The sequence below is a fragment of the Cetorhinus maximus genome, chromosome 6, assembly GCF_964194155.1.
Source record: "Cetorhinus maximus chromosome 6, sCetMax3.hap1.1, whole genome shotgun sequence".
NCBI lineage: Eukaryota > Metazoa > Chordata > Chondrichthyes > Lamniformes > Cetorhinidae > Cetorhinus > Cetorhinus maximus.
In genome coordinates this window covers 77,974,583-78,000,096 of record NC_135884.1, presented here as the reverse complement: position 1 = coordinate 78,000,096, position 25,514 = coordinate 77,974,583, and the positions used below count along the sequence as shown (strand labels likewise).

Sequence of the window (25,514 nt, the reverse complement as noted above, 5' to 3'; positions counted from 1 at the left end):
GGAAAGAGACCCCAGTGTAACGAGAGAAGGGGAAAGAGACCCCAGTGTAACGATAGAAGGGGAAAGAGACCCAAGTGTAACGAGAGAAGGGGAAAGAGACCCCAGTGTAATGAGAGAAGGGGAAAGAGACCCCCGTGTAACGAGAGAAGGGGAAAGAGACACCAGTGTAACGAGAGATGGGGAGAGAGACCCCAGTGTAACGAGAGGGGGAGGGAAAGAGACCCCAGTGTAACGAGAAAAGGGGAAAGAGACCCCAGTGTAACGAGAGAAGGGGAAAGAGACCCCAGTGTAACGAGAGAAGGAGAAAGAGACTGCAGTGTAACGAGAGATGGGGAAAGAGACCCCAGTGTAACGAGAGGGGGAGGGAAAGAGACCCCAGTGTAACGAAAGAAGGGGAAAGAGACGCCAGTGTAATGAGAGAAGGGGAAAGTGACCCCAGTGCAATGAGAGAGAGAGGGTAAGAGACCTCAGTGTAACGAGAAACGGATGGTAAGAGACCCCAGTGTAACGAGAGAAGGGGAAAGAGACCCCAGTGTAACGAGAGAAGGGGAAAGAGACCCCAGTGTAACGAGAGATGGGGAGAGAGACCGCAGCGTAACGATAGAAGGGGAGAGAGACCCCAGTGTAACGAGAGATGGGGAAAGAGACCCCAGTGTAACGAGAGAAGGAGAAAGAGACCCCAGTGTAACGAGAGAAGGGGACAGAGACCCCAGTGTAATGAGAGAAGGAGAAAGAGACCCCAGTGTAATGAGGGAGGGTGGAAAAGAGACCCCAGTATAACAAGAAAGGGAGGGAATTGGCACCCCAGTGTAACGAGGGAGGGAAAGAGACCCCAGTGTAACGAGAGAAGGGGAAAGAAACCCCAGTGTAACGAGAGAAGGGGAAAGAGACCTCAGTGTAACGTGAGAAGGGGAAAGAGACCCCAGTGTGACGAGAGATGGGGAGAGAGACCCCAGTGTAAAGAGGGAGGGTGGAAAAGAGACCCCAGTGTAACGAGAGAAAGGGAAAGAGACCCCAGTGTAACGAGAGAGACCCCAGTGTAACGAGAGAAGGGGAGAGAGACCCCAGTGTAATGAGAGAAGGGGAGAGAGACCCCAGTGTAACGAGAGAAGGGGAATGAGACCCCAGCGTAACGAGAGAAGGGGAAAAAGACCCCAGCGTAACGAGAGAAGGGGAAAGAGACCCCAGCGTAACGAGAGAAGGGGAAAGAGACCCCAGCGTAACGAGAGAAGGGGAAAGAGACCCCAGCGTAACGAGAGAAGGGGAAAGAGACCCCAGCGTAACGAGAGAAGGGGAAAGAGACCCCAGCGTAACGAGAGAAGGAGAAAGCGACCCCAGCGTAACGAGAGATGGGGAAAGAGACCCCAGTGTAACGAGAGAAGGGGAAAAGACCCCAGTGTAACGAGTGATGGGGAAAGAGACAGCTAGGAAACAAGATGAGGAAATTGACACCACTGTAACCAGCTGGGGGAAACAGTCACTGGGAGGGTTTGCACATACTCCACTATTCTTTCCTGTAATTGCATGCTGTAGATTGATTGGCTGCCACGCCTGGCAGCTTGGGGATACTCACACTTCCACAAGATGATTTCACCTGCGGTATCTTCGCACCTTTGGATCCTTTTCCACCCAATTCATCAGCCAGCCCACAGGTGCTGAAATACAGACTGGGAGTTACTTTTCAGTTCATTTTAGCAATAAGGAATGACTAACTCAAATGTATTAAATAAATCAATCAATATAAAAAAAAATTGGTTATTACCCAGACTCAACAAGCTCTGATACACTCAGCAGAATGACGTAACAACCTGAGAAAGGGAGGTCCAGGGAGTGAAGGATGGAAGGAAGGAAGTAAGGAGCGGTGATCAAGGGTAGGTCATGTTTAATCTTTTACGGGATGTGGGCGTCGCTGGCTAGGTTAGCATTTATTGTCCAACCCCAATTATCCTTAAGAAATTGGTGGTGAGCTGCCTTCTTGAACCTCTTCAGTCGATGTGGTGTAGGTACACCCACAGTGCTGCAAGGGAGGGAGTTCCAGGATTTTGATCGAGCAACAAGTGAAGGGACGGCAATATATTTCCAAGTCAGGATGGTGAGTGACTTGGAGGGGAACTTCCAGGTGGTGGTGTTCCCATGTGTCTGCTGCCCTTGTCCTAGGTGGTAGAGGGCGCTCATTTGGAAGGTGCTGTCAAAGGAGCTGTGGTGAGTTGCTGCAGTGCATTTTGCAGATGGTACACACTGCTGAAGCTGTGCATCAGTGGTGGAGGGAGTGAATGTAGAAGGTGATGAATGGAGTGCCGATCAAACGGGTTGCTTTTTTCTGGATGGTGTCGAGCTCCTCGAGTATTGTTGAGGCTGCATTCATCCAGGCAAGTGGAGAGTATTCCATCACACACAAAGATAAAAAAAAGCTAAAAGCTACTGCGGATGCTGGAAATCCAAAACAAAATAAAAACAGAATTACCTGGAAAAACTCAGCAAGTCTGGCAGCATCGGCGGAGAAGAAATCAGTTAACGTTTCGAGCCTTCATGGCCCTTCGGCAGAACTGCAGCATAGTTTCAACAAGGGAGAAATATAAATTGGTGTAAGGTGGGTCGGGGGGGGGGGGGAGGGGGGGGGGTGGGGAAGTGACACATTGAGGGTGTGGTGTGAGCAGATAATCAAAAGATGTCACAGACAAAAGGGTCAAAGAGGTGTTGAAGGTGGTGGTCTTTGTCTGAGAAAAGTGCTAATTAAGAATGGAAAACAGGATATTCAAAGTACAGCTCTAGTGGGGGTGGGGTGGAAAGACTAAAGGTTTTAGTTTTAGATTTAAAAATAATGGAAATAGGTGGGGAAAGAAGAATCTATATAAATTATTGAAAAAAAAAGCGGGTGGGGGGGGAAAAGAAACGGGGTGGGGATGGGGGGAGGGGGAGTTTAAGATCTAAAGTTGTTGAATTCAATATTCAGCCCAGAGGGCTGTAAAGTGCCTAGTCGGAAGATGAGGTGCTATTCCTCCAGTTTGCGTTGGGCTTCACTGGAACAATGCAGCAAGCCAAGGACAGACATGTTGGCAAGAGAACAGGGTGGAGTGTTAAAATGGCAAGCGACAGGGAGGTTTGGGTCTTTCTTGCGGACAGACCGCAGGTGTTCCGCAAAACGGTCGCCCAGTTTGCGTTTGGTCTCTCCAATGTAGAGGAGGCCGCATTGGGAGCAGCGAATGCAGTAGACTAAGTTAGGGGAAATGCAAGTGAAATGCTGCTTCACTTGAAAGGAGTGTTTGGGCCCTTGGACGGTGAGGAGAGAGGAAGTGAAGGGGCAGGTGTTGCATCTTCTGCGTGGGCATGGGGAGGTGCCATAAGTGGGGGTTGAGGAGTAGGGGGTGATGGAGGAGTGGACCAGGGTGTCCCGGAGGGAACGATCCCTACGGAATGCCGTCAAGGGGGGTGAAGGGAAGATGTGTTTGGTGGTGGCATCATGCTGGAGTTTCCGCCATTTCCTCCGCCATTTCCGCCAACTCCAGCATGATGCCACCACCAAACACATCTTCCCTTCACCCCCCTTGACGGCATTCCGTAGGGATCGTTCCCTCCGGGACACCCTGGTCCACTCCTCCATCAACCCCTACTCCTCAACCCCCACTTATGGCACCTCCCCATGCCCACGCAGAAGATGCAACACCTGCCCCTTCACTTCCTCTCTCCTCACCGTCCAAGGGCCCAAACACTCCTTTCAAGTGAAGCAGCATTTCACTTGCATTTCCCCTAACTTAGTCTACTGCATTCGCTGCTCCCAATGCGGCCTCCTCTACATTGGAGAGACCAAACGCAAACTGGGCGACCGTTTTGCGGAACACCTGCGGTCTGTCCGCAAGAAAGACCCAAACCTCCCTGTCGCTTGCCATTTTAACACTCCACCCTGTTCTCTTGCCAACATGTCTGTCCTTGGCTTGCTGCATTGTTCCAGTGAAGCCCAACGCAAATTGGAGGAACAGCACCTCATCTTCCGACTAGGCACTTTACAGCCCTCTGGGCTGAATATTGAATTCAACAACTTTAGATCTTAAACTCCCCCTCCCCCCATCCCCACCCCGTTTCTTTCCCCCCCCCACCCGCTTTTTTTTTTCAATAATTTATATAGATTCTTCTTTCCCCACCTATTTCCATTATTTTTAAATCTAAAACTAAAACCTTTAGTCTTTCCACCCCACCCCCACTAGAGCTGTACTTTGAATATCCTGTTTTCCATTCTTAATTAGCACTTTTCTCAGACAAAGACCACCACCTTCAACACCTCTTTGACCCTTTTGTCTGTGACATCTTTTGATTATCTGCTCACACCACACCCTCAATGTGTCTCTTCCCCGCCCCCCTTCCCACCCCCCCCCCCACCCACCTTAAACCAATTTATATTTCTCCCTTGTTGAAACTATGCTGCAGTTCTGCCGAAGGGCCATGAAGGCTCGAAACGTTAACTGATTTCTTCTCCGCCGATGCTGCCAGACTTGCTGAGTTTTTCCAGGTAATTCTGTTTTTGTTTTGTATTCCATCACACTCCTGACTTGTGCCTTGTAGATGGTGGACAGTGTCTGAAGTGCCAACTCCAGCCAAAGATTACTTACGGGCATATTGAACTTTTTAAGGAAGACTTGCATGTTTTTAAAGAAATACAAGCAAGCACACTGAGCAAAAGATGGCTGATAATGCAAGTGACCACATTCTAGAAAGTTTGTATATGGATTATACTGACAGGCTTGTCTTGAGAGAACATGAAATGTTGCACCTGAAAAGCTTTAATGGCCTCCTTCGAGCAAAAACACTTGAAAGGGGGATAGGAAAGATGCCAAAGACTGAACATTAATCTCCTGTGGTTGCGGAGACAAAGACTGATTACCACGTCTCAGCAAACATCTAAAATCCATCTTCTGTTGATTCCTATCTCAGAATGTGTAAAATGGTCAGAGGTGAAATAAAACAGACTCTCAGTGCAAGACATGGTTTCCCCACCACCCCCACCCCCCCCGCCTTACAGGAATACACAGGGAAAATGGATTAAAAAGCTAACTGCAGAGCAGTGCTCAACCAACTCGTCACCCCTGCAGCTGCAGGTGATCTCTCCCTCTGCAGAAGCCACAATTAAAAAGAAAATAGGCTATTTTCATCAGCTAACCTGCAAAGCCAATTGTCTCCAAACCAACTGCTAAACTGCCAAAGTCAGCTCTACCAGAATCACCCAACTTAACAGCCATAATGTTTCGCCATCTACACCTCACAGACAAGCCAAAAACAGATTTGTATGTCTTTTTTTAAACTTTTATCTAGACTCCTAACTTCTCATTTTTGGTCTGTGTACATATGTGCTGCATTTTTATTACTTTTGGGGGGTTTTTAGTAACAAAGAAACTCACTCTGTCCTTGACTCAAGACAGCCTGGTTAAATTGGCTCCTTCTAAAAAATAAAGACATTTAGACTGGGAAAAGGTATCCACAGGGGAAGGGATCCCTTTTAAATTAACCTTGTGCAACCAACCGAGGGGGTTGAATAAAGAAGGGGAGCCAACTTATTCCTCCTCACCCAGGGCGTAACAAAACTGGGGGCCCATTTGGGAAGTTAACTAATTGGGGGCCTTGCCCAGGAACCACTCATAACAACAGGCCGTGAGGAGTCTGGTGATGAGTTACTCACCGTAGAATTCCCAGCCTCTGGCCTGCTCTTGTAGCCGCAGTATTTATATGGCTGGCCCAGTTCAGTTTCTGGTCAATGGTAACCCCCAGGATGTTGATAGTGGGGGATTCAGTGATGGTAATGCCAAGGGGAGATGGTTAGATTCTCTGTTACCAGTGAAAGATTATAGGAGTATGAGAGACTGACCAGTTTTAATAGTGTTAGATAAGAACATAAGAAATTGGAGCACGAGTCGACAATACAGCCTGTTGAGCCTGCTGCACCATTCAATATGATCATGACTGATCTTCAGTCTCAACTCCACTTTCCCACCGACTCCCCTTATCCCTCGATTCCCTGAGACAAAAAATCTGTTGTCCCAGCCTTGAACATACTCAATGATGGAGCATCCACAACCTTCTCGGGTTGAGAATTCAAAGGATTTTCAAAAGGCATTTGATACAGTGCCACACAACAGACCTAGGAGCAAAATTCTAGCTCATGGAATAAAAGGGAAAGTAGGCACTTGGAGAAGAAATTAGCTGAGTGACAGGAAACAGAGACTAGTGATAAATGCTTGTTTTTCAGATTGGAGGAAGGTCTGTAGTGAAATTCCTCATGGGTCAGTGTTGGGACCCTTGCTCTTCCTGATATATATCAATGACCTAGACTGTGATGTTCAGGGCATCATTTCAAAATTTGCAGATGATACAAAGATTGGAAATGTTGTCAACTGTGATGAGGATAGTCTTAAACTTCAAAAGGACATAGACATGTTGATGGATTGGACAGACAAGTGGCAGTTGAAGTTCAATGCGGAGAAGAGTGAGGTGATTCAATTTTGGCAGGAAGAATATGGAGAGAGTGTATAAAATAAAGGGAGAGCCTCTAAAGGAGGTGCAGGAACAGAGCGATCTCGATATATATGTACATAGGTCATTGAAGATGGTAGGGCATGTTGAGAGAGCAGTTAATAAAGCATATAGTACCTTAAGCATTATTAATAAGGGCATTGAGTACAACAGTAAGGAGGTCATGTTCGGCCTCATCTGGAGTACTGCATCATATTTGAGGAAGGGTGTGAAGGCATTGGGGAGAGTACGGAGGATATTCACAACAATGATTCCGGGATGAAGAACCGTAGCTATGAGGATAAACTGGAGAGGTTGGGACTGTTTTCCTTGGAGAAAAGAAGGCTGAGAGGAGACTTGATAGAGGTATTCAAGATCCTGAGGGGATGAACAGGGTAAATAGTTAGAAACTCAAGAGGTCATCAAGAACTAGAGGGCACAGATTCAAAATGATTGGCAAAAGGAATAAATGTGATATGAGGAAATTTTTTCACGCAGAGGATGGTTGGAGTCTGAAACAAACTTCCTGAAAGGGTGGTGGAGGCAGGTTCAATTAAGGCATTCGAAAAGGAATGGGATTGCTACCTAAAAAGAGAGAATGTGCAAAGGTACGGGAACAAGGCAGGGGAGTGGGACTAGCTAGAATGCTCTTTTAGAGAGCCAGTGCAAACTCGATGGGTCAAATGGCCTCCTTCTGCACTGTAAAGATACTGTGATATTGCGGTTCAAACACTCAGTGAAAACGTTTCTCCTCATCAGTCCTAAATGTTCAACTCCTTATCCTGAGACTGTGCCCCCTTGTTCTAGATTCCCTGGCCAAGGAAACAGCCTCTCAGTGTCTCCCCTGTCAAACCCCTTCAGAATTCTGAATGGTTCAATCAGATCACCTCTCATTCTTCTAAACTCAAGAGTATAGACCCAATTTGCTCAACCGCTCATCATAAAACAACCCTCTCATCACAGGAACCAATTTAGTGAAGCTTCCCCATGCTGCCTCCAATGCAAGAATATCCTTCCTTAAATACGCAGACCAAATCTGCACACACTATTCTGGATGTGGTCTCAGTAAACCCCTGAACAACTGTAGCAGGATTTCTTTATTCTTGCACTCCTATCCCCTTGTAATAAAGGCTAGCATACCATTTGCTTCCCTAACTGCTAGCTGTACCTGCATTCTAACTTTTTGTTTCTTGTATGAATACACCCAAGTCCCTCTGAATCTTAACATTTACAAGTTTCACACCTTTCAAAAAATATTCTTGTGACAAAAATCAAGACCTTCACAGTTCCCCACATTCCATTCCCTCTGGGACACACTAGTCCACTCCTCCATCACCCCCTATAGCTCAACCCTCTCCCACGGCGCCTTCCCATACAACTGCAGAAGGTGCAACACCTGCCCCTTTACTTCCCCCCTCCTCACCGTCCAAGGGCCCAAACACTCCTTTCAAGTGAAGCAGCGCGTCACTTGCACTTGCGCTTCCCTCAATTTAGTCTACTGTATTCGCTGCTCCCAATGCAGTTTCCTCTACATTGGAGACTAAACGCAGAGTGGGTGACCGCTTTGCGGAACAACTTCGGTCTGTCCACAAGCATGACCCAGACCTCCCTGTCGCTTACCAGTTCAACACACCATCCTGCTCTCATGCCCACATGTCCGTCCTTGGCCTGCTGCACTGTTCCAGTGAAGCTCACGCAAACTGGAGGAACAGCACCTCATCTTCCAACTAGGCACTTTACAGCCTTCCGGACTTAACAATGAGTTCAACAAGTTCAGATCATGAACTCTCTCCTCCATCCCCACCCCCTTTCCGATCCCCCTTTTTTCTAATAATTATTATATATTTTTTAAAATATATTTTGATTTTCCCACCTATTTCAATTATTATTTTTAAATTTATTTCCATTCATTGTTTTATCTCCACCTTTTAGCCTATTTCGATCCCTTCCCCCTACCCCATCCCCACTAGGGCCATCTGTCACTTGCTTGTCCTGCTTTCTACCCTTAATGTCACCATTAGCACATCCTTTAGCCAATATCACCACTGTCAACACCCCTTTGTCCTTTTGTCTATGACATCTTTGGCAATCTCTTCTTTGCCTCCACCTATCACTGGCCCTCTATCCAGCTCCACCTGTCCCACCCTCACCTGTCCCACCACCCTTAAACAGCTTATATTTCACCTCATTTCTATTTCTCTCTACTTCTGATGAAGAGTCATACAGACTCGAAACGTTAAAGAACAAAGAACAAAGAAAAGTACAGCACAGGAATAGGCCCTTCGGCCCTCCAAGCCTGCGCCGATCATATTGCCCGTCAAACTGAAACTTTTTGCACTTCCGGGCTCCGTATCCCTCTATTCCCACCCTATTCATGTATTTGTCAAGCTGCCTCTTAAAACACCACTATCGTACCTGCTTCCAACACCTCCTCTGGCAGCGAATTCCAGACACTCACTACCCTCGGCGTAAAAAACTTGCCCCGCACATCTCCTCTAAAGTTTTCTCCTCTCACCTTAAATTTATGACCCCTAGTAATTGACTCTGGGAAAAAGCTTCTGACTATCTACTCTGTCCATGCCACTCATAATTTTGCAAACTTCTATGAAGTCGCCCCTCAATCGCCGTCGCTCTAGTGAGAACAATCCGAGTTTCTCCAACCTCTCCTCATAGCTAATAACCTCCAGACCAGGCAGCATCGTGGTAAACCTCCTCTGCACCCTCTCCAAAGCCTCTATATCCTTCTGGTAATGTGGCGACCAGAATTGCACGCAATATTCCAAGTGCGGCCTAACCAAGGTTCTATACAGCTGCAGCATGACTTCCCAGCTTTTATACTCAATACCCTGTTAACTTTGTCTTCCTCTCCACAGATGCTGTCAGACCTGCTGAGTTTTTCCACCTATTTTTGTTTTTGTTTCCGATTTCCAGCATCCGCAGTATTTTGCTTTTAGCCACATTATACTCCATCTGCCATCTTGTTGGAAACTTAAACCCATTACTCTTGGTCCCTGTTTCTAAATCATTAACATAGTTTGTAAAAAGCTGAGGCCCCAGCACTGATCCTTGTGGCACTCCACTTGCCACAGCCTGCTAACTTTAAAATGCCCTATTTATCCCCACTCTTTGCTTCCTGTCCATTAACCAATGCTAATATATCACCCCAAATCCATAAGCCCTCATCATGTATGAACCTTTTGTGTAGCCCCTTATGGAATGCCTTTTGGAAATCCAGGTATACTACATCTATTGGTTCCCCTTTATCTACCCTACTAGTTACATCCTCAAAAAATTAATGAATTTGTCAAACATGATTTTCCTTACTTAAAACCAAGGTGACTTTGTCTGATCATACTATGATTTTCTAAGTGCATTTTTACGACTTACTTCATAATAGATTCCTGCCTTTTCCCAATGACTGATGCCAGGATAACCGTCCTGTAGTTCCCTGTTTTGTCTCTCCCTCCTTTCTTGAATCGTGGGTGTTACATTTGCTAACTTCCAATCTGCTGGGACCTTCCCAGGATCTCGGGAATTTCTGCAAATCAGAGCGAACGCATCCACTATTTCTGCAGCTACCCTCTTTTAGAACCTTAAGGTGTAGCCAGGCTATTAGGTCTTGGGTATTTGTTGTATTTTACTCACTCAAGTTTCTCCAATTCTTTTCTTTATTGCTACTTTCTTAATTGCCTTAATTTCTTCACTCTATTTAGCCCCTGGGTTGCCCTCTATTCCTCATGTGTAACTTGTCTCTTCTATTGTGAAGGTAGACACAAGGTTATTTGTTCAATACCTCTGTCATTTCCTCATTCCCTATGATAATTTCTCCTGTCTCTGCTTCTAAGTGACCTATGTTTACTTTAGCTACTCGTTTCCTTTTTATATATTTGCAAAATCTCTAACAATCTGTTTTTATATTCCAGGCTAGTTTACTCTCATATTCTATTTTTTCACTTTTTATCAACTTTCAGGTAACCCTTGGCTGGTTTCTAAAGCACTCCCAATCCTCAGACTTGCTACACTGGAAATTCTCCGGTCCAGGAATCACTTGTTTGGAAACACCAGATATCCAAAAATGTTGTTGAACAGATCTAAGCAGCTAATGGCATCATTTTAGAACAGTACTTTGGAAGAGGAAACATGGAAGATGCAGTGTTTGGATAAGTAAAACAGTGGTTGGATAAGTAAAACAATTTTTATAACTGCTTTGTAATGTTTAATCACGGTTTTATGATTCAGGTAAATATTTATATTGGTTCACACACTCGTGCTAGGCATTCTGACATAATTCTATAATCTAGGAACTTCTGAAATTCAGAAATGACTTGTTCCCAAGCATTCACACTGGAGAGGTTACAGTGCAATGTTCTTTGCAACATTATAAGCCTCTTCTTTTAATCTAAGACTGAAGCAGCCCGTGCCCATATGCAAGCAAGACCTGGACAACATTCAGGCTTGGGTTGACAAGTGGCAAGTAACATTCGCCAAGTGGCAGACAATCACCATCTCTAACAAGAGAGAATCCAATCATCGCCCCTTGATGTTCAATGGCTTTACCATCGCTGAATCCCCCACTATCAACATCCTGGGGGTTACCATTGACCAGAAACTAAACTGGATTCACCATATAAATACTGTGGCTATAAGAGCAGGTCAGAGGCTGGGAATTCTGTGGAGAGTAACTCACCTCCTGTCTCCCAGAAGCCTGTCCAAGACACAAGGCACAAGTCAGGAGTGTGATGGAATGCTCCCCACTTGCCTGGATGAGTGCAGCTCCCACAACACTGAAGAAGTTCGACATCATCCAGGGCAAAGTAGCCCGCTTGATTGGCACCACATCCACCACCTTCAACATCCACACCCTCCACCACCGACACACTGTGACAGCAGTGTATACCATCTACAAGGTGCAATGCAGCAACTCACCAAGGCTCCTTAGACAGCACTTCCAAACCCACGACTTCTACCATCTAGAGGGACAAGGGCAGCAGATAGATGGAAACACCACCACCTGCAAGTTCTCCTCCAAGCCACTCACCATCATGACTTGGAAATATATCACCGTTCCTTCACTGTCGCTGGATCAAAATCCTGGAACACTAACAGCACTGTGGGTGTACCTACAGCTCACCACCACCTTCTCAAAGGCAATTAGGGATGGACAATAAATGCTGACCTAGTCAACGACGCCCACATCCCGTGAACGAATTTTAAAAATACTATCCTTAAACACTGAGTAAGCCATGGATCGATCGTTCTAAGATCGATCTTTCTCAGTTTTTGTTTTTCAATGGATGTATTTTTTGTGATATTTTGAATTGTTTCTTTAACTGTTTCCCACTTTTTATTTACTGTCATACCTTTTAGTTTATTTACCAATCAATCTTAGCAAGCTCTCCCCTCATGCGTATCCAGTTGGCGCAAAAAGTCGTTTGTGATTGGAATATGTCGCTTTCAAACTTCATATGAATTGAATTGTATTATGATCACTATTTCCCAGTGGATGATGGGAGTGTGAGACACTGACCAGTTTTTACAGGCCCGTTTCTTTTTCTTGCTGTCTCCGCAGTCCATTGCTCGAAGCGAGGCCGGATCGGGTTTCTTCAAATCAGCTTCATCCAGCAGCTCATCAGAATCAATGAGATCCTGGGGAAAGGCAGAGATACATGGCTGAGTTGTCACTCAGTACAGCTTCTACCCTTCCTATTGTACAGGCCATATGTTGCCTGATTTCCTCCTTGAAAGAACATCAGTGAACCAGATAGGTTTTTACAGCTTCTCTAATTCACAGCCTCAAACTGCCATGGTGGAATCTGAGCCAAGTCCATGGATTCCTAGACTATTAACATCACTTCACTCCCATAGCCAGCGGTCAGACGGATGGGCCTTTGAGCCTATAGACCTGTGCAGGGCCTGTGCAGAGCTGTGAAGCCATCTGGTGTTCACTCAAGGCTGTTCTCAATGCTGATTATAGGTGATTCAGTATTTAACAATCATCCAGTTTTGAGCTAAATAGCAGGAACTGCCTCCCGATCCCGGGTGAACACCTGACTCTGCCCCACCGATCCTGGGTAAACACTAGGATCTCCCCACAATCCCGGGTCACCAATCTCTGAGCAAATTCATTGGTGACAAAGCTCTGAGTTCACTGGGTGATTTATCCACCTAGCTGGTGGGTGCCTTTTGGTTGGCTGGATGGAGGGGTGTTTTTAATCCATTCTCATGGTGTGGATGTTGCTGGCAAGGCTGGCATTTATTGCTCATTGCAAGCTGCCACAACTGAGTGGCTTGCTCGGTCACTTCAACAAGCAAAAAGAGTCAGCAATATTAGGGAGGAGCGAGGGAGGGAGCTGACGGTCAATGTAGCTTCAGTGTAGGGAAGGAATGGTACAGTGGCAGTGCTGGACTAAGGGATGGTGTTAAACAGCTAGGGGAGATCATCAGGATTTCGCTGGAGTTTCCTAAATTCAGTATCAAACAGATGGTGGAGACACTGGAATCATCAGGCATTTAATCTGCATTATACCTGTCCCCAAGTGCAGCCTGTGTGACTGGGGACAATCCTCATCAGTCACGACGGGTTAGAGGAGACTGTATGGAGGTCCAGACCATCTCCAACTGGCTGAATTCTGGGAGGCACTGGTGAAAGTCAAACAATTCATCTGACCATCAGTGAAGCTGAATTGGAGCAGAGAAACTCAAGGCCAGGGAGTAGCAGCCAATGTGCATGTGAACTCCCCTTTTTCTACTCTTTCCTCAAAGCCTTGTAAATGTTTCCTTTCCAAATATTTATCCAAATCCGTTTTACCAGTTGCTATTCAATCTGTTTTCACCCTCTCCCCTGATAATTATCTGAATTCTGTGTCTTTTAGTTACTAACCTTCCCAGCAGTTGAAACAATCCCTTTTTATTTAATCTATCAAAATCCTGAATAACTTTGAACACCACCATTAAATCCCTCCAAGCCTTCTCTACTCCAAGGAGAACAATCCCAGCTTCTCCAGTCTCTCCATTTGGCGGAAGTCTTACACCCCGGTACCATTCTAGTAAAACACTGTTCAAGCCTTGAGACCCATCCAGGTTGGTTCCCAGAATTATACAATTCTCCAACTGAGATTAGCTAGTGATCTGTAAAGGTTCAGTAAAAGTTAATACAGGTCGGGTATCCTTTATCTAAAGCTCTTGGGGTTGTATGCATTTCGGATTTCATATAATTTCAGTTTTTGGATTCTGCATTTAAACTTACATTACAATAGGCTAAGCCCTGGCTAGCTATAGTCTAAAGTAAATAAAATGGCTAGAAAAGTAAGATGTATCAGCGAATAATAAATACAGGTAAACAGTGCGGGCAAACACAAACTGCGTAGACTTCCCATGCTAAAGGTCGATGAGGTTTAAAAAAAAAAAATGCAGGTTTTGGATGTGTTTGGTTTTCAGATAAAGGATGTTCGACCTGTATTAGCTTAACGTAGTCTCAGCTTGGTTTGACTTGTAGCTCTTTCCCCAGGTCAGAAAGTTGAATTCAAGCCACCACAACGGAACTAGCTGTACCACTGATCCTTCTCAGTGTTGTCTGCAGGACCCTCCATGGCTGCTTGTGAGGCCCGTGATAGAGAGCTGGTTAACACAAGCTCGCTCTCCACATGGCACATCATGCTATATGCTGCAATTCCCCGTACAGGAGAGTTGGACGAGCTAGGAGGGAACAGCACTGAGAGTGAGTGCAAAGATTAGAGGTGCATCACCATCTCTGGGCCTTCTTGTACCTGGACCTCTAGGGCAGGAGCAGGGGCTGGGCAATGTTACATCCCCTCCCCCCCAACTAGGGCTCTGGGAGACCAGAAGCACAGGGAATCATGCAGGGTCTGAAAAGGTGAGCTCACCACATCATCGTCATTCATGTCCGTGGCTGACAGTGTCCAGGCTTTCCTCGTATTGAGGTCCAGCTGAGGTTTCTCTGTAACATCAAGATCCACGGGTTAGCCTGACCTCACACCTCACTCATTCTCAGCATCTGACCACCTGCAATGACCTGGCAGTTATGGACAGACAGAGTACTACCTCCTACACACCCACACTACATAAAACGAGTACAGGGCTCTCTCTTATATAATAAAAACAGAAAACGCTGGAAATACTCAGCAGGTCTGGCAGCAACAGTGGAGAGAGAAACAGAGTTAACGTTTCAGGTCGTGAACTTTCAACAGGACAGGGAAAAATTAGATATAATAACTTTTATAAACGTGATATGGGGAGGGAGAAGAAGAGGTCTCTGATATGGCAGAAAATGGAAGAGATTAAACAATAAAGAGTCGATGGGACAGAGCCAAAAGGAGTGGGAATGGGGAAACTAAAGAAACAGAAGATGTATCCAGAGAATGGCAGAATTACAACCAGCTGCCATCCAAAAGCAAAAACGAAGAAAACAAAATGAAGACTAAAAGTGGCAAAGGGAAACAGACAAAATGGGCATGGGGAAAGACATTAGAGTGTAAAATTGTTGAACTCAGTGTTGAGTTCAGAAGACTAAAGTGCCTAATCGGAAGATGAGGTGCTGTTCCTCGAGCTTGCATTGAGCTTCACTGGAACACCGCAGCAAGTTGGGGATAGAAACGTGAGCATGAGAGCAAGGCGGAGAATTAAAATTGCAGGGAGCTGGAAGGTCAGGGGTCATGCTTGCGGGTTTAGCAGAGGTGTTCTGTAAAGCAGTCACCCAATCTGCATTTGGTCTCCCCAGTGTAGAGGAGACCGCATAGTGAGCAGTGAGTACAGTAGACTAAATTGAAAGAAATACATGTAGATCGCTCCTTCATCTGGAAGGAGCGTTTGGGGCTTTGGACAGTGAGGAGAGAGAAGGTAAAAGGGCAGGTGTTACATCTCCTGCGATTGCATGGGAAGGTGCCGTGGGAAGGCTCTCCCTTATTGATCTTGAACCTCCAGACACCAGACAACATTCTTACCTTGCTAGGAAATAATCTGACACATCTGTCTGACACCTTCAAACTAACCTCTCTCAGGTAGCTCACCGCACAGTGCCACTCACTCTCACCTCACCTCAGTAGTTCAGCTCTTCTGTCCATGTTTGAACCAAGGCTGTAATGAGGTCAGGAGCTAAGTGGCCCTGGCAGGACCTAAACTGAGCATTCATGAGCTCATTGCTATGTAAGTTAACAAGTATATCACTTGATAGTGTTGTTGATGACCTCTTCCATTACTTTACTGATGATTGAGAGTAGAGTAATGAGGGGGTAATTGGCCGGGTTGAATTTGTGTGTAAAGGACATGCCTGGACAATAGCCGGGTAGATGCCAGTGTTGTAGCTGTACTGGAATAGCTTGGCTAGGGGCGCGGCAAGTTCTGGAGCACAAGTCTTCAGCACGACAACTGGATGTTGTCAGGGCCCATAGCATTTGCAGTATCCAGTGCCTTCAGCTATTTCTTGATATCACGTTGAGTGAATTGAACTGGCTGAAGACTGGCATCTGTGATGCTGGGGACCTCCACTCGGCACTTCTGGCTGAAAATGATTCTAAATGCTTCAGCCTTATCTTTTGCACTGACATGCTGGGCTCCTCCATCATTGAGGATGGGGATATGCGTGGAGCCTCCTATTCCAGTGAGTTGTTTAATTATCCACCACCATTCACGACTGGATGTTGCAAGACTGCAGAGTTTAGATCTGATTCTTTGGTTGTGGGGTCGCTTAGCTCTGTCTACCACTTGCTGCTTCCACTGTTTTGACAGACAAGTAGTCCTGTATTATAGCTTCACCAGGTTGACACCTCATTTTTAGGTGTGCCTGGTGCTGCTCCTGGCATGCCCTCCTACACTCTTCATTGAACCAGGGTTGATCCCCTGGCTTGATCTTAATGGTAGAATGAGGTATATGCTAGGGACCTCCTTAGGTATGACAACACACAGTCCAGAGAAACCCACAAAGAGTGGTGGGGAAGACAGATACCTGATAAAAGAGGGAAATTTACTCTGTATTTAACACCACACTCTACCTGTCCTGGGAATGTTTGATGGGGACAGAGTGTCAGAGAATTCCCAAGCCTGGTTGTGAAGAAGACACTGAGACTAAGATGCTTTAGTGGATCTCCTGGTGTTTGACAAGGTGTTTACTAAAACCCGCTTTCACAGCCATATTTCCTTTCTCAGTGACTGTCTCCGTCTCCAATTCACCCCACGTGGATTTCAACTGAAATTCCATCCCTCTTGTTTCGAACCCACCCAGGATTACAGGTATCTCCGGGACATAAAACGTTTCTCGGACTGCTGTTCCCGTCGCATTCTGAGATCCACACTCAGTGCCATGCGCCGCCATATGAACACACTCGACCTCTCCCTCCAGCAGCACCGCCGCACCCTTTTTCAAAGCTGCGCGTGCCCCCAGTTTCATTTTATTCTTCGCCTCATCCGTCGCCTCAACAAGAAACTTTTTCTCTTTCTCTCAAGTGCTAAGGAACGCAAGCTCCAACAACTCATCGACTCCAACACCCATCTGGGACCCTCCACCCCTGCTTGTCCCTCCGTCCTCACCCCATCTTCCAATCCCAGCCCCAGCCGCGTATTCACTATACCCCCTGACCTTCCCCTCTCCGATGCTGAACGTTCAGTGCTCAGCAAAGGACTTAGTTTCATACCCTTACGCCCTCATCTCAATGAATTTCGGGCTCGGCATGATGCTGAGCTCTTCTTCCGCTGTCTTCGTCTCCGTGCTCACTTCTTTGGGCAGGAGTCCTCTCCCCGTTCAACGGATCCTTTTACCCACCTCCAATATTCTCCCTCCACTTGGACCCCTCCCTCTGGATTCTTACCTTCTCTTGATCTTTTCATTGAGAACTGTCGGCATGACATTAGCCGTCTCAATTTCTCTGCTCCTCTCACCATTCTAATCTGTCTCTCTCTGAACTCACTGCACTCCGTTCTCTCAGGTCCAACCCCAACATTGTCATCAAACCCGCTGACAAGGGTGGTACTGTTGTTGTCTGGCGCATTGACCTCTACCTCGCGGAGGCTGAGCGTCAACTCGCAGACGTTTCCTCCTACCTCTCCCTGGACCATGACCCCACCACAGAACATCAAGCCATTGTTTCCAGGACTGTCACTGACCTCATCTCCTCTGGAGATCTTCCTCCCACAGCTTCCAACTTGATAGTCGCCCAACCTCGGACGGCCCGCTTCTACCTCCTACCCAAAATCCACAAACAGAACTGTCCTGGCAGACCGATCGTGTCAGCCTGTTCCTGCCCCACGGAACTCATTTCTCGTTATCTTGACTCCCTTCTCTCTCCCCTTGTCCAGTCCCTTCCCACCTACATCCGTGATTCCTCTGACACCTTACGTCACATCAACAATTTCCAGTTCCCTGGCCCCAACCGCTTCCTCTTCACCATGGATGTCCAATCCCTCTACACCTCCATCCCCCACCAGGATGGTCTGAGGGCCCTTAGCTTCTTCCTTGAACAGAGGCCCCAACAATCCCCATCCACCGCTACTCTCCTCCGTCTGGCTGAACTTGTTCTCACACTGAACAATTTCTCCTTTAACTCCTCTCACTTCCTCCAAATAAAAGGTGTGGCTATGGGTACCCGCATGGGCCCCAGCTATGCCTGTCTCTTTATGGGGTATGTGGAACATTCCTTGTTCCAGTCCTACTCCGGTCCCCTCCCACAACTCTTTCTCCGGTACATCGATGATTACTTCGGTGCTGCTTCATGCTCTCGTCGGGACCTGGAAAAATTTATTAATTTTGCTTCCAATCTCCACCCCTCCATCATCTTCACATGGTCCATCTCTGACACTTCTCTTCCCTTCCTTGACCTCTCTGTCTCAATTTCTGATGATAGACTGTCCACCAATATCCATTACAAGCCTACCGACTCCCACAGCTACCTCGACTACAGCTCCTCACACCCCGCTTCCTGTAAAGACTCCATCCCATTCTCTCAGTTCCTTCGCCTCCGTCGCATCTGTTCTGATGACGCTACCTTCAAAAACAGCTCCTCTGACATGTCCTCCTTCTTCCTTAACCGAGGTTTTCCATCCACGGTCGTTGACAGGGCCCTCAACCGTGTCCGGCCCATATCCCGCGCATCCTCCCTCACGCCTTCTCCTCCTTCCCAGAAACATGATAGGGTCCCCCTTGTCCTCACTTATCACCCCACCAGCCTCCGCATTCAAAAGATCATCCTCCGCCATTTCCGCCAACTCCAGCATGATGCCACCACCAAACACATCTTCCCTTCACCCCCCTTGACGGCATTCCGTAGGGATTGTTCCCTCCGGGACACCCTGGTCCACTCCTCCATCACCCCTTACTCCTCAACCCCCACTTATGGCACCTCCCCATGCCCACGCAGAAGATGCAACACCTGCCCCTTCACTTCCTCTCTCCTCACCGTCCAAGGGCCCAAACACTCCTTTCAAGTGAAGCAGCATTTCACTTGCATTTCCCCTAACTTAGTCTACTGCATTCGCTGCTCCCAATGCGGCCTCCTCTACATTGGAGAGACCAAACGCAAACTGGGCGACCGTTTTGCGGAACACCTGCGGTCTGTCCGCAAGAAAGACCCAAACCTCCCTGTCGCTTGCCATTTTAACACTCCACCCTGTTCTCTTGCCAACATGTCTGTCCTTGGCTTGCTGCATTGTTCCAGTGAAGCCCAACGCAAACTGGAGGAACAGCACCTCATCTTCCGACTAGGCACTTTACAGCCCTCTGGGCTGAATATTGAATTCAACAACTTTAGATCTTAAACTCCCCCTCCCCCCATCCCCACCCCGTTTCTTTTTCCCCCCCCACCCGCTTTTTTTTTCAATAATTTATATAGATTCTTCTTTCCCCACCTATTTCCATTATTTTTAAATCTAAAACTAAAACCTTTAGTCTTTCCACCCCACCCCCACTAGAGCTGTACTTTGAATATCCTGTTTTCCATTCTTAATTAGCACTTTTCTCAGACAAAGACCACCACCTTCAACACCTCTTTGACCCTTTTGTCTGTGACATCCTTTGATTATCTGCTCACGCCACACCCTCAATGTGTCTCTTCCCCCACCACCCCCCCCACCCCCCCCCCCACCCAACTTAAACCAATTTATATTTCTCCCTTGCTGAAACTATGCTGCAGTTCTGCCGAAGGGCCATGAGGGCTCGAAACGTTAACTGATTTCTTCTCCGCCGATGCTGCCAGACTTGCTGAGTTTTTCCAGGTAATTCTGTTTTTGTTTTGTTTTGGATTTCCAGCATCCGCAGTAGCTTTTAGCTTTTTGTTTTTATTTTTGCTTTAGTGGAGACTGTTTATCGTTCACCACAGACCTTACTTCTCCACTCTAACACACCCACCGCCAGTGCTGGCTCACTCTTCTTTATATACACATCTAAGTATAATTAATCAACACCCAACATCTGTTCACCTTGTTACCTTCAATTACTGGGTATTTAACATCCATCAACAGAACCTATTAGATACAAACACTGTGCAGATGGAGCTTTACTCTTTATCTAACCCCGTGCTGTATCTGCCCTGGGTGTGTTTGGCGGGGATGGTATAAAGGGAGCTTTACTCTGTATCTCATCCCATGTCGCACATGTCCTGAGTGTGTTTGAAGTTGGTTGCCTGCATTTCAAACTGTTAGTTCCCCGCACGTTGAGCAAAGCATATTTAAAAATATTCAGAATATTCTTTGAAGTGATGACTGTGATTTCTCAGCTGATCCGCTGCTGCAATGTGTGGCAATGCTGGACTCTCGGAGTCAGCAGCCAGAATGACAAGGGAGAAACCGGGTTTTCATTTATTCCTGGGGTGGGGGTATCAAAGACAAGGCTGCTTTTATTGCCTTGGTTACATAGCAGCACACAGGAAAATGATTAGTCCTGTTCCATAACCATGACTCCAACAAAACCTTTAAACACGTCACAGAGGCATCTGCTCTCAGGCAGTGAATCAACACCTACCTACTGCTTTCGGTTTTTTAACAAAGGACAGTTTCAGTTGAGCAGAGGATCCGACTTCAAAGTTTGGTTTCTTGGCCATCAATGCCATCTTTATCAAGTTGTTACCCTGGTGACCGACAGATTGTTTGATGGAACACAGCTGCTCAGCTGTTAAAGGCTCAGTTTGTATCTGTGAAGAAGCAGAGTTAGTGAATCTAGTTACTGCTGCTGAGTGTGCGAAGAGGATTAGGAACTACCCCAAGCAAATAAACTTATCGTGGAGCAGAGGGATGGCTGCCCCATCCACAATGGCTCAGTGGGTATATACATCTTCAATACAGACAACCCAATGGTGCTGCGGCCAGGGGGAGGGGGAATACAATGTACCTGTGCTTCTGCTGCAACTCTGTGGGGGTGAATCATGAGTACACAGGGTGTGAAGTTACCCAAGGCTGGGCTGTTTGTCTCCACTCACACAGGGAGAATAGTGACTTGGCTGAGGTCCCATTTCCTCTGGATCCACCAGTAACAGTCTGAGCCTTCAGGACTGCAGTCAGCCCTGATCATAGCCTCCCCATTGCCCTTCCTTGCCACCTCACCCCTCCCCAGCACAACTGCAGCCTCTCTCCAACCCCACTCAGCCTCCCTCCGCCAAAACCCTACTCTGCCGCACCGCAGCTGAGTTTATCTCAGGCAACAGATGGACTGACTGTATAGGCTTACCGTAAACAGCCCTACCTCAGTGATCTCGGTAAATCCAGCCAGCTTCAGGGCAGAGGTGAGCTGGGATCCAGTCTTCAGCTTGCTGGAATCACCTAATGCAAACACAAGAGAGCAGTGGGTCAGAGCATGACACTGCTCCATGGCAGGTGTGAATGCAGCTTTGACCTCTTATGGCACTGCTCATTGAAGCACATAGGCAGAGGGAGATGACTGATACCCCTGCAACTCAGGGCACCCCATCTGCACCCCCCATCCGACACGACCAAGTGGCACCTGATGGAACTGGGATGGGCAGAGGTGAGTAATGTCAGGGCCATGCCTGGTTGCAAGGTCCTCCACAGGTAATCTTTTTTCTTTTTATTCTTTAATGGGATGTGGATGTCACTGGCAAGGCCAGCATTTGTTGCCCATCATTAGCTGCCCTTGAGCTGAATGGCTTGCTAGAGCATTTCAGAGGGTGTTTAAGAGTCACATCTAGGCCAGAGCAGATAAAGAAGGCAGATTTCCTTCCCTAAAGGACATTAGCGAACCAGATGGGCTTTTACAACAATCAGTGGTAGTTTCATTGTAGCACTATTACTAACATTAGCTTTCAATTCAGATGTTTGTTGATTAATTGAATTTAAGTTTTATTAGCTGCTGTGATGGGATTTAAACCCTTACTCTCCAGACCATTAGCCTGAGCTTCTGGATTACTAGTCTGGTAACATTACCGCTACATCACCACTGCCTCCTCCCAACATCTGCCAACGACATACTCAAGCATCACCAGCTTCAGGAGAGACGGGATTAAGAAAGTTTATTCGAAAGACATCCCAGTGAGTTCTCCAATTGTATCTTTCTCTGCCCTCCATTGGGCAATCAGAGCTAACAGTTAGCACTGCAAGACTGAGTATGGAAGGGGCAGGGTAAAGCTCCCTCTGCTTGCCCTGAAGAAAGCAACATTAGCTGATGTCTCTGCTTCCTATAGGTTTTCAGGGCTTCACAGTCAGATTGCCAGATGCAAGCTGATTTCTCGGCAAACACTAGCAGTGAATTGATATCATCAAATTTAAGCCCACAAGGATGGCACCAGAGGCTCCTCATTTTCCACTGGCTTTGCCAGTGTTCAGGACCCAAGCGTCAGTATATCGAGGTACAGCAAAGTGACAACAGATATTAATCCTCACACACTCAACCCTCAGTTTAACGTTAGCACTTCCCATAAGTCTCCCATTTTTGTCAACTGAGGATTCTCCCCAACAACCAGGGTTGGCAGGCCCTTGATCGCATCCATCACCTTTCTTGCACTTCTGCTGTTACCTCCTCCGTCCCAGAAGCAAGGGTTCCCTTTGTCCTCACCTGCCACTCCAACAGCCTCCGTATTCAATAGGTCATTCTCCACCATTTCTACTAGCTCCAATGTGACACCACCAATCACACCATCCCCTGCCCTCCCCTATCAGTGTTCACAAGGGACTGTTCACTCTGTAACACCCCAGTCTACTCCTCTATCTCCCCCAACACCTCATCCCCTTCCCGTGGTGTCTTTTTATGCAATTGCAGGAGATGTAACACCTGCCCCTTTATCTCCTCTCTCCTCACTGACCGAGGCCCCAAACACTCCTTCCAGGTGAAGTAGTATTGACTTCTACTTCTTTCAATTTAGTTTACTGTATTCATGATGCAGTCTCCTCTACACTGGGGAGACGAAATGCAGATTAGGTGATCACTTTGCAGGAACTCCTCCGTTCAGTCCTCCCCGAGCTTCCATCACCTTTGATGTTAGCTGCCAGTCTCTTCTCATATTCTCTTTTTGATTCTCTTATTTGCTTTTTCACTTCCCCTTTGAACCTTTTACATTCAGTCTGGTTCTCAATTGCATCATCCACTTGACATCTGTCATAAGCACATGTTTTCTTCTTTACCTTCATCTCCATCTCTCATCATCCAGGGAGCTCAGGATTTAGAGTTGTACCTTGACTGCACATAGGAACATAGGATTTAGGAGCAGGAGTTGGCCATTTGGCCCTTCAGGCCTACTTTTCCATTCAATAAGATCATGGCTGATCTGGCTGTGCTCTCAACTCCACTTTCTGCTTGAGCCCCATCTCTTTACACCAAGACAGATAGATAAGGGAGTCATCAGTAAACTGAGCTACCATAAGTTCAGTCCTTTCATCCACATCATTGATGTAGATTGCATATAGTTGAGGCCCCAGCATTGATCCCTACGGCACTCCACTTGTTACAGCTTGCCAACCTGAAAAATACCCATTTTTCCCTATTTTCTGCTTACTGTTAGCTAACCAATCCTTTATCTGTGCTAATTATCATTACTTACTTTGGTGTAGTAAGGTACTACATCAAAGGTGTAGTAACCTTTGATGTGGCACCTTATCGAATGCCTTTTAGACATCTACAGGTTCCCCTTTATCCACCTTGCTTGTTACTTCCTCAAAAAGCTAAAATTAGTTAAATGTGATTGCCCTTTCACAAAGCCATGTTGACTCTCCTGTTACATTATGATTTTCTAAGTGCCCTGCTATAACCTCCTTAATAATGATGTTTACTTGTGGGTCTGCCTAAGTAGGGAGTCTTTGGGGGGAATGTTTTGTAAGGCTAATTTTAATTGTGCAACTGTAATCTTGTGTGCTTAAGTTACCTTCGATTCTTTTTAATAAAACTTCTTTTTTAAATTATTTTTAAATCCCAAAGTGTTACTGGACTTCTTGCTGCTGAGATCAGTACATTTTCTTCTTGTTTTCAAAATACAAAAAAAGGGTATGGCCTGTAAGTCAAGTTTCGATCTGGGATTTGGTTTGCACAGCTGTGGTCATAACAAATTTGGGGGCTTTTTGTGGGAATATTAAAATTCCTTGATTGGGTTGGAGTTTGTGAATCCAAGTGTACGAGAAGAATGCTTAACTCAGGAGTTTTGGGTTGAGAGATTTTAAAGTGGTTGGACTGCAAAATGACTTTAGAAATTGCTAAGACTTTTCTGGGCCGAGGAAACGTGACTGTGGAGTGTTTGAAATCTCTGGCTAAAACTTAGTTGAGAGAGTTAGCAGATAAAGTACAGCAGATAAAAGCGGAATTTCGTAAGGCTGATATGGTTAAAATACTTACCTAGCATTTAAAGTTGGAGGAAGGGATGCCTTAAACTAGTGGAGGTAGTATGACTTAAGTTGCAAATGAAGCAGCTTGATAGAAAGAGATAGAGAAAGGCAAAAGCTTGAATTGGAAGAAAAAGAAAGAGAAATGAAAAAAAAACTCGAGTTAGAAAGAAAGTAGAAAGAAAGAGGAATGATAAAACTTGAAAAAGAAAAGGACAGTTAAAAAGAAATAGAAACAAAAAAGCTTCAATGGGAAAAAGAGCAGAAAAAGGAAAAGAAAAGATTGCAAGAAATAGAAATGTGAAAAATTGAACTTCAACTTCAGAGAGAGAAGTCAGCAATTGAGGAAAGAGATAGGGAAAGAGATAGAGAGCTTCAAGGAGAGAAAGGAGCCAGACAGTGTGAATTGTCTAAAGTGAAACTTAGAATGAAGGAAGAAAGGAGAGATAGTGATTCAGGTGGGGACTTCGATTCCTTTGAGGAATTTTATTTAATTAAAAATCTTAGTCTACATTTACAGAGGATGGAGTTGAAAGATATTTTACCTCATTTGAAAAGGTAGCTATGAAATTGAATTAGCCAAGGGGTGCTTGGACTACAATGTTACAGAGCGTATTGCCAGGTACGGTAATGAATGTATATGCTAGTTTATTAGAGGAGCAGTCTGCAGATTACGAGATAGTAAAGGCGGCAATACTAAATGCTTATGAGTTTGTCCCTGAAGCTTATCAGGTGAAATTCAGGACTGTAAGAAAGAGACCTCATCAGACTTTTGTAGAGTTTGCAAGAGAAAAAGAAATTATCTGAGACCAATGGTTCAGGGCATTAAAATTAGACAAGACTTCTGAAAACATAAGAGAGATTATGATTATCGAAGACTTTAGAAATAGCATTCCAGTAAACATCATAACATATTTAGATGAAAGATAAAGCAAAATGATCAGGGAAGCTGCTGTTTTAGCCAATATGTATGATATTTCACACAAACAGTAGGAAAAGGGTCATACAGAAATCAGCAGGGAAGTTGGAGATTTAGGAAACCTAGTGATGGGAAAAATGTTAGTAATAAGGATCAAGCTGAAGGACGCCAGTCTATTAAAGATAGAAAGGTGGAAAGTAGAGTTGAAGGAAGGAAACTGAGATGTTACTATTGTAATAAGGCTGGACATACAAGATCAAATTTTTGGAGGATAAACAGGAGAGCGATTGCAGTGATAAGAACTCAGAAAAGTTCTGGAAGTAAGAGTAGTGGGCTC

The 25,514-nt window shown here is 45.9% G+C and overlaps 1 protein-coding gene across 7 annotated transcripts in view; it reads right to left on the bottom strand.

Annotated features, from left to right (window-relative positions):
- ciapin1 (cytokine induced apoptosis inhibitor 1) overlaps positions 1–25,514 on the bottom strand; it is a 39,115-nt gene that overhangs the window by 3,789 nt on the left and 9,812 nt on the right. For 2 of the 7 annotated variants that reach the window (XM_078543887.1, XM_078543891.1), the window contains 5 exons: positions 21,179–21,255; positions 20,462–20,630; positions 14,382–14,455; positions 12,026–12,144; positions 1,574–1,667 (listed from right to left, as the gene is read on the bottom strand). In XM_078543887.1, coding sequence (XP_078400013.1) covers positions 1,574–1,667; positions 12,026–12,144; positions 14,382–14,455; positions 20,462–20,630; positions 21,179–21,255 — 533 coding nt within the window. Of the gene's footprint in view, positions 1–1,573; positions 1,668–12,025; positions 12,145–14,381; positions 14,456–20,461; positions 20,631–21,163; positions 21,256–25,514 lie in introns of all 7 variants that reach the window. The other 5 variants (XM_078543885.1, XM_078543889.1, XM_078543886.1 and 2 more) reach the window with 3 other exon arrangements.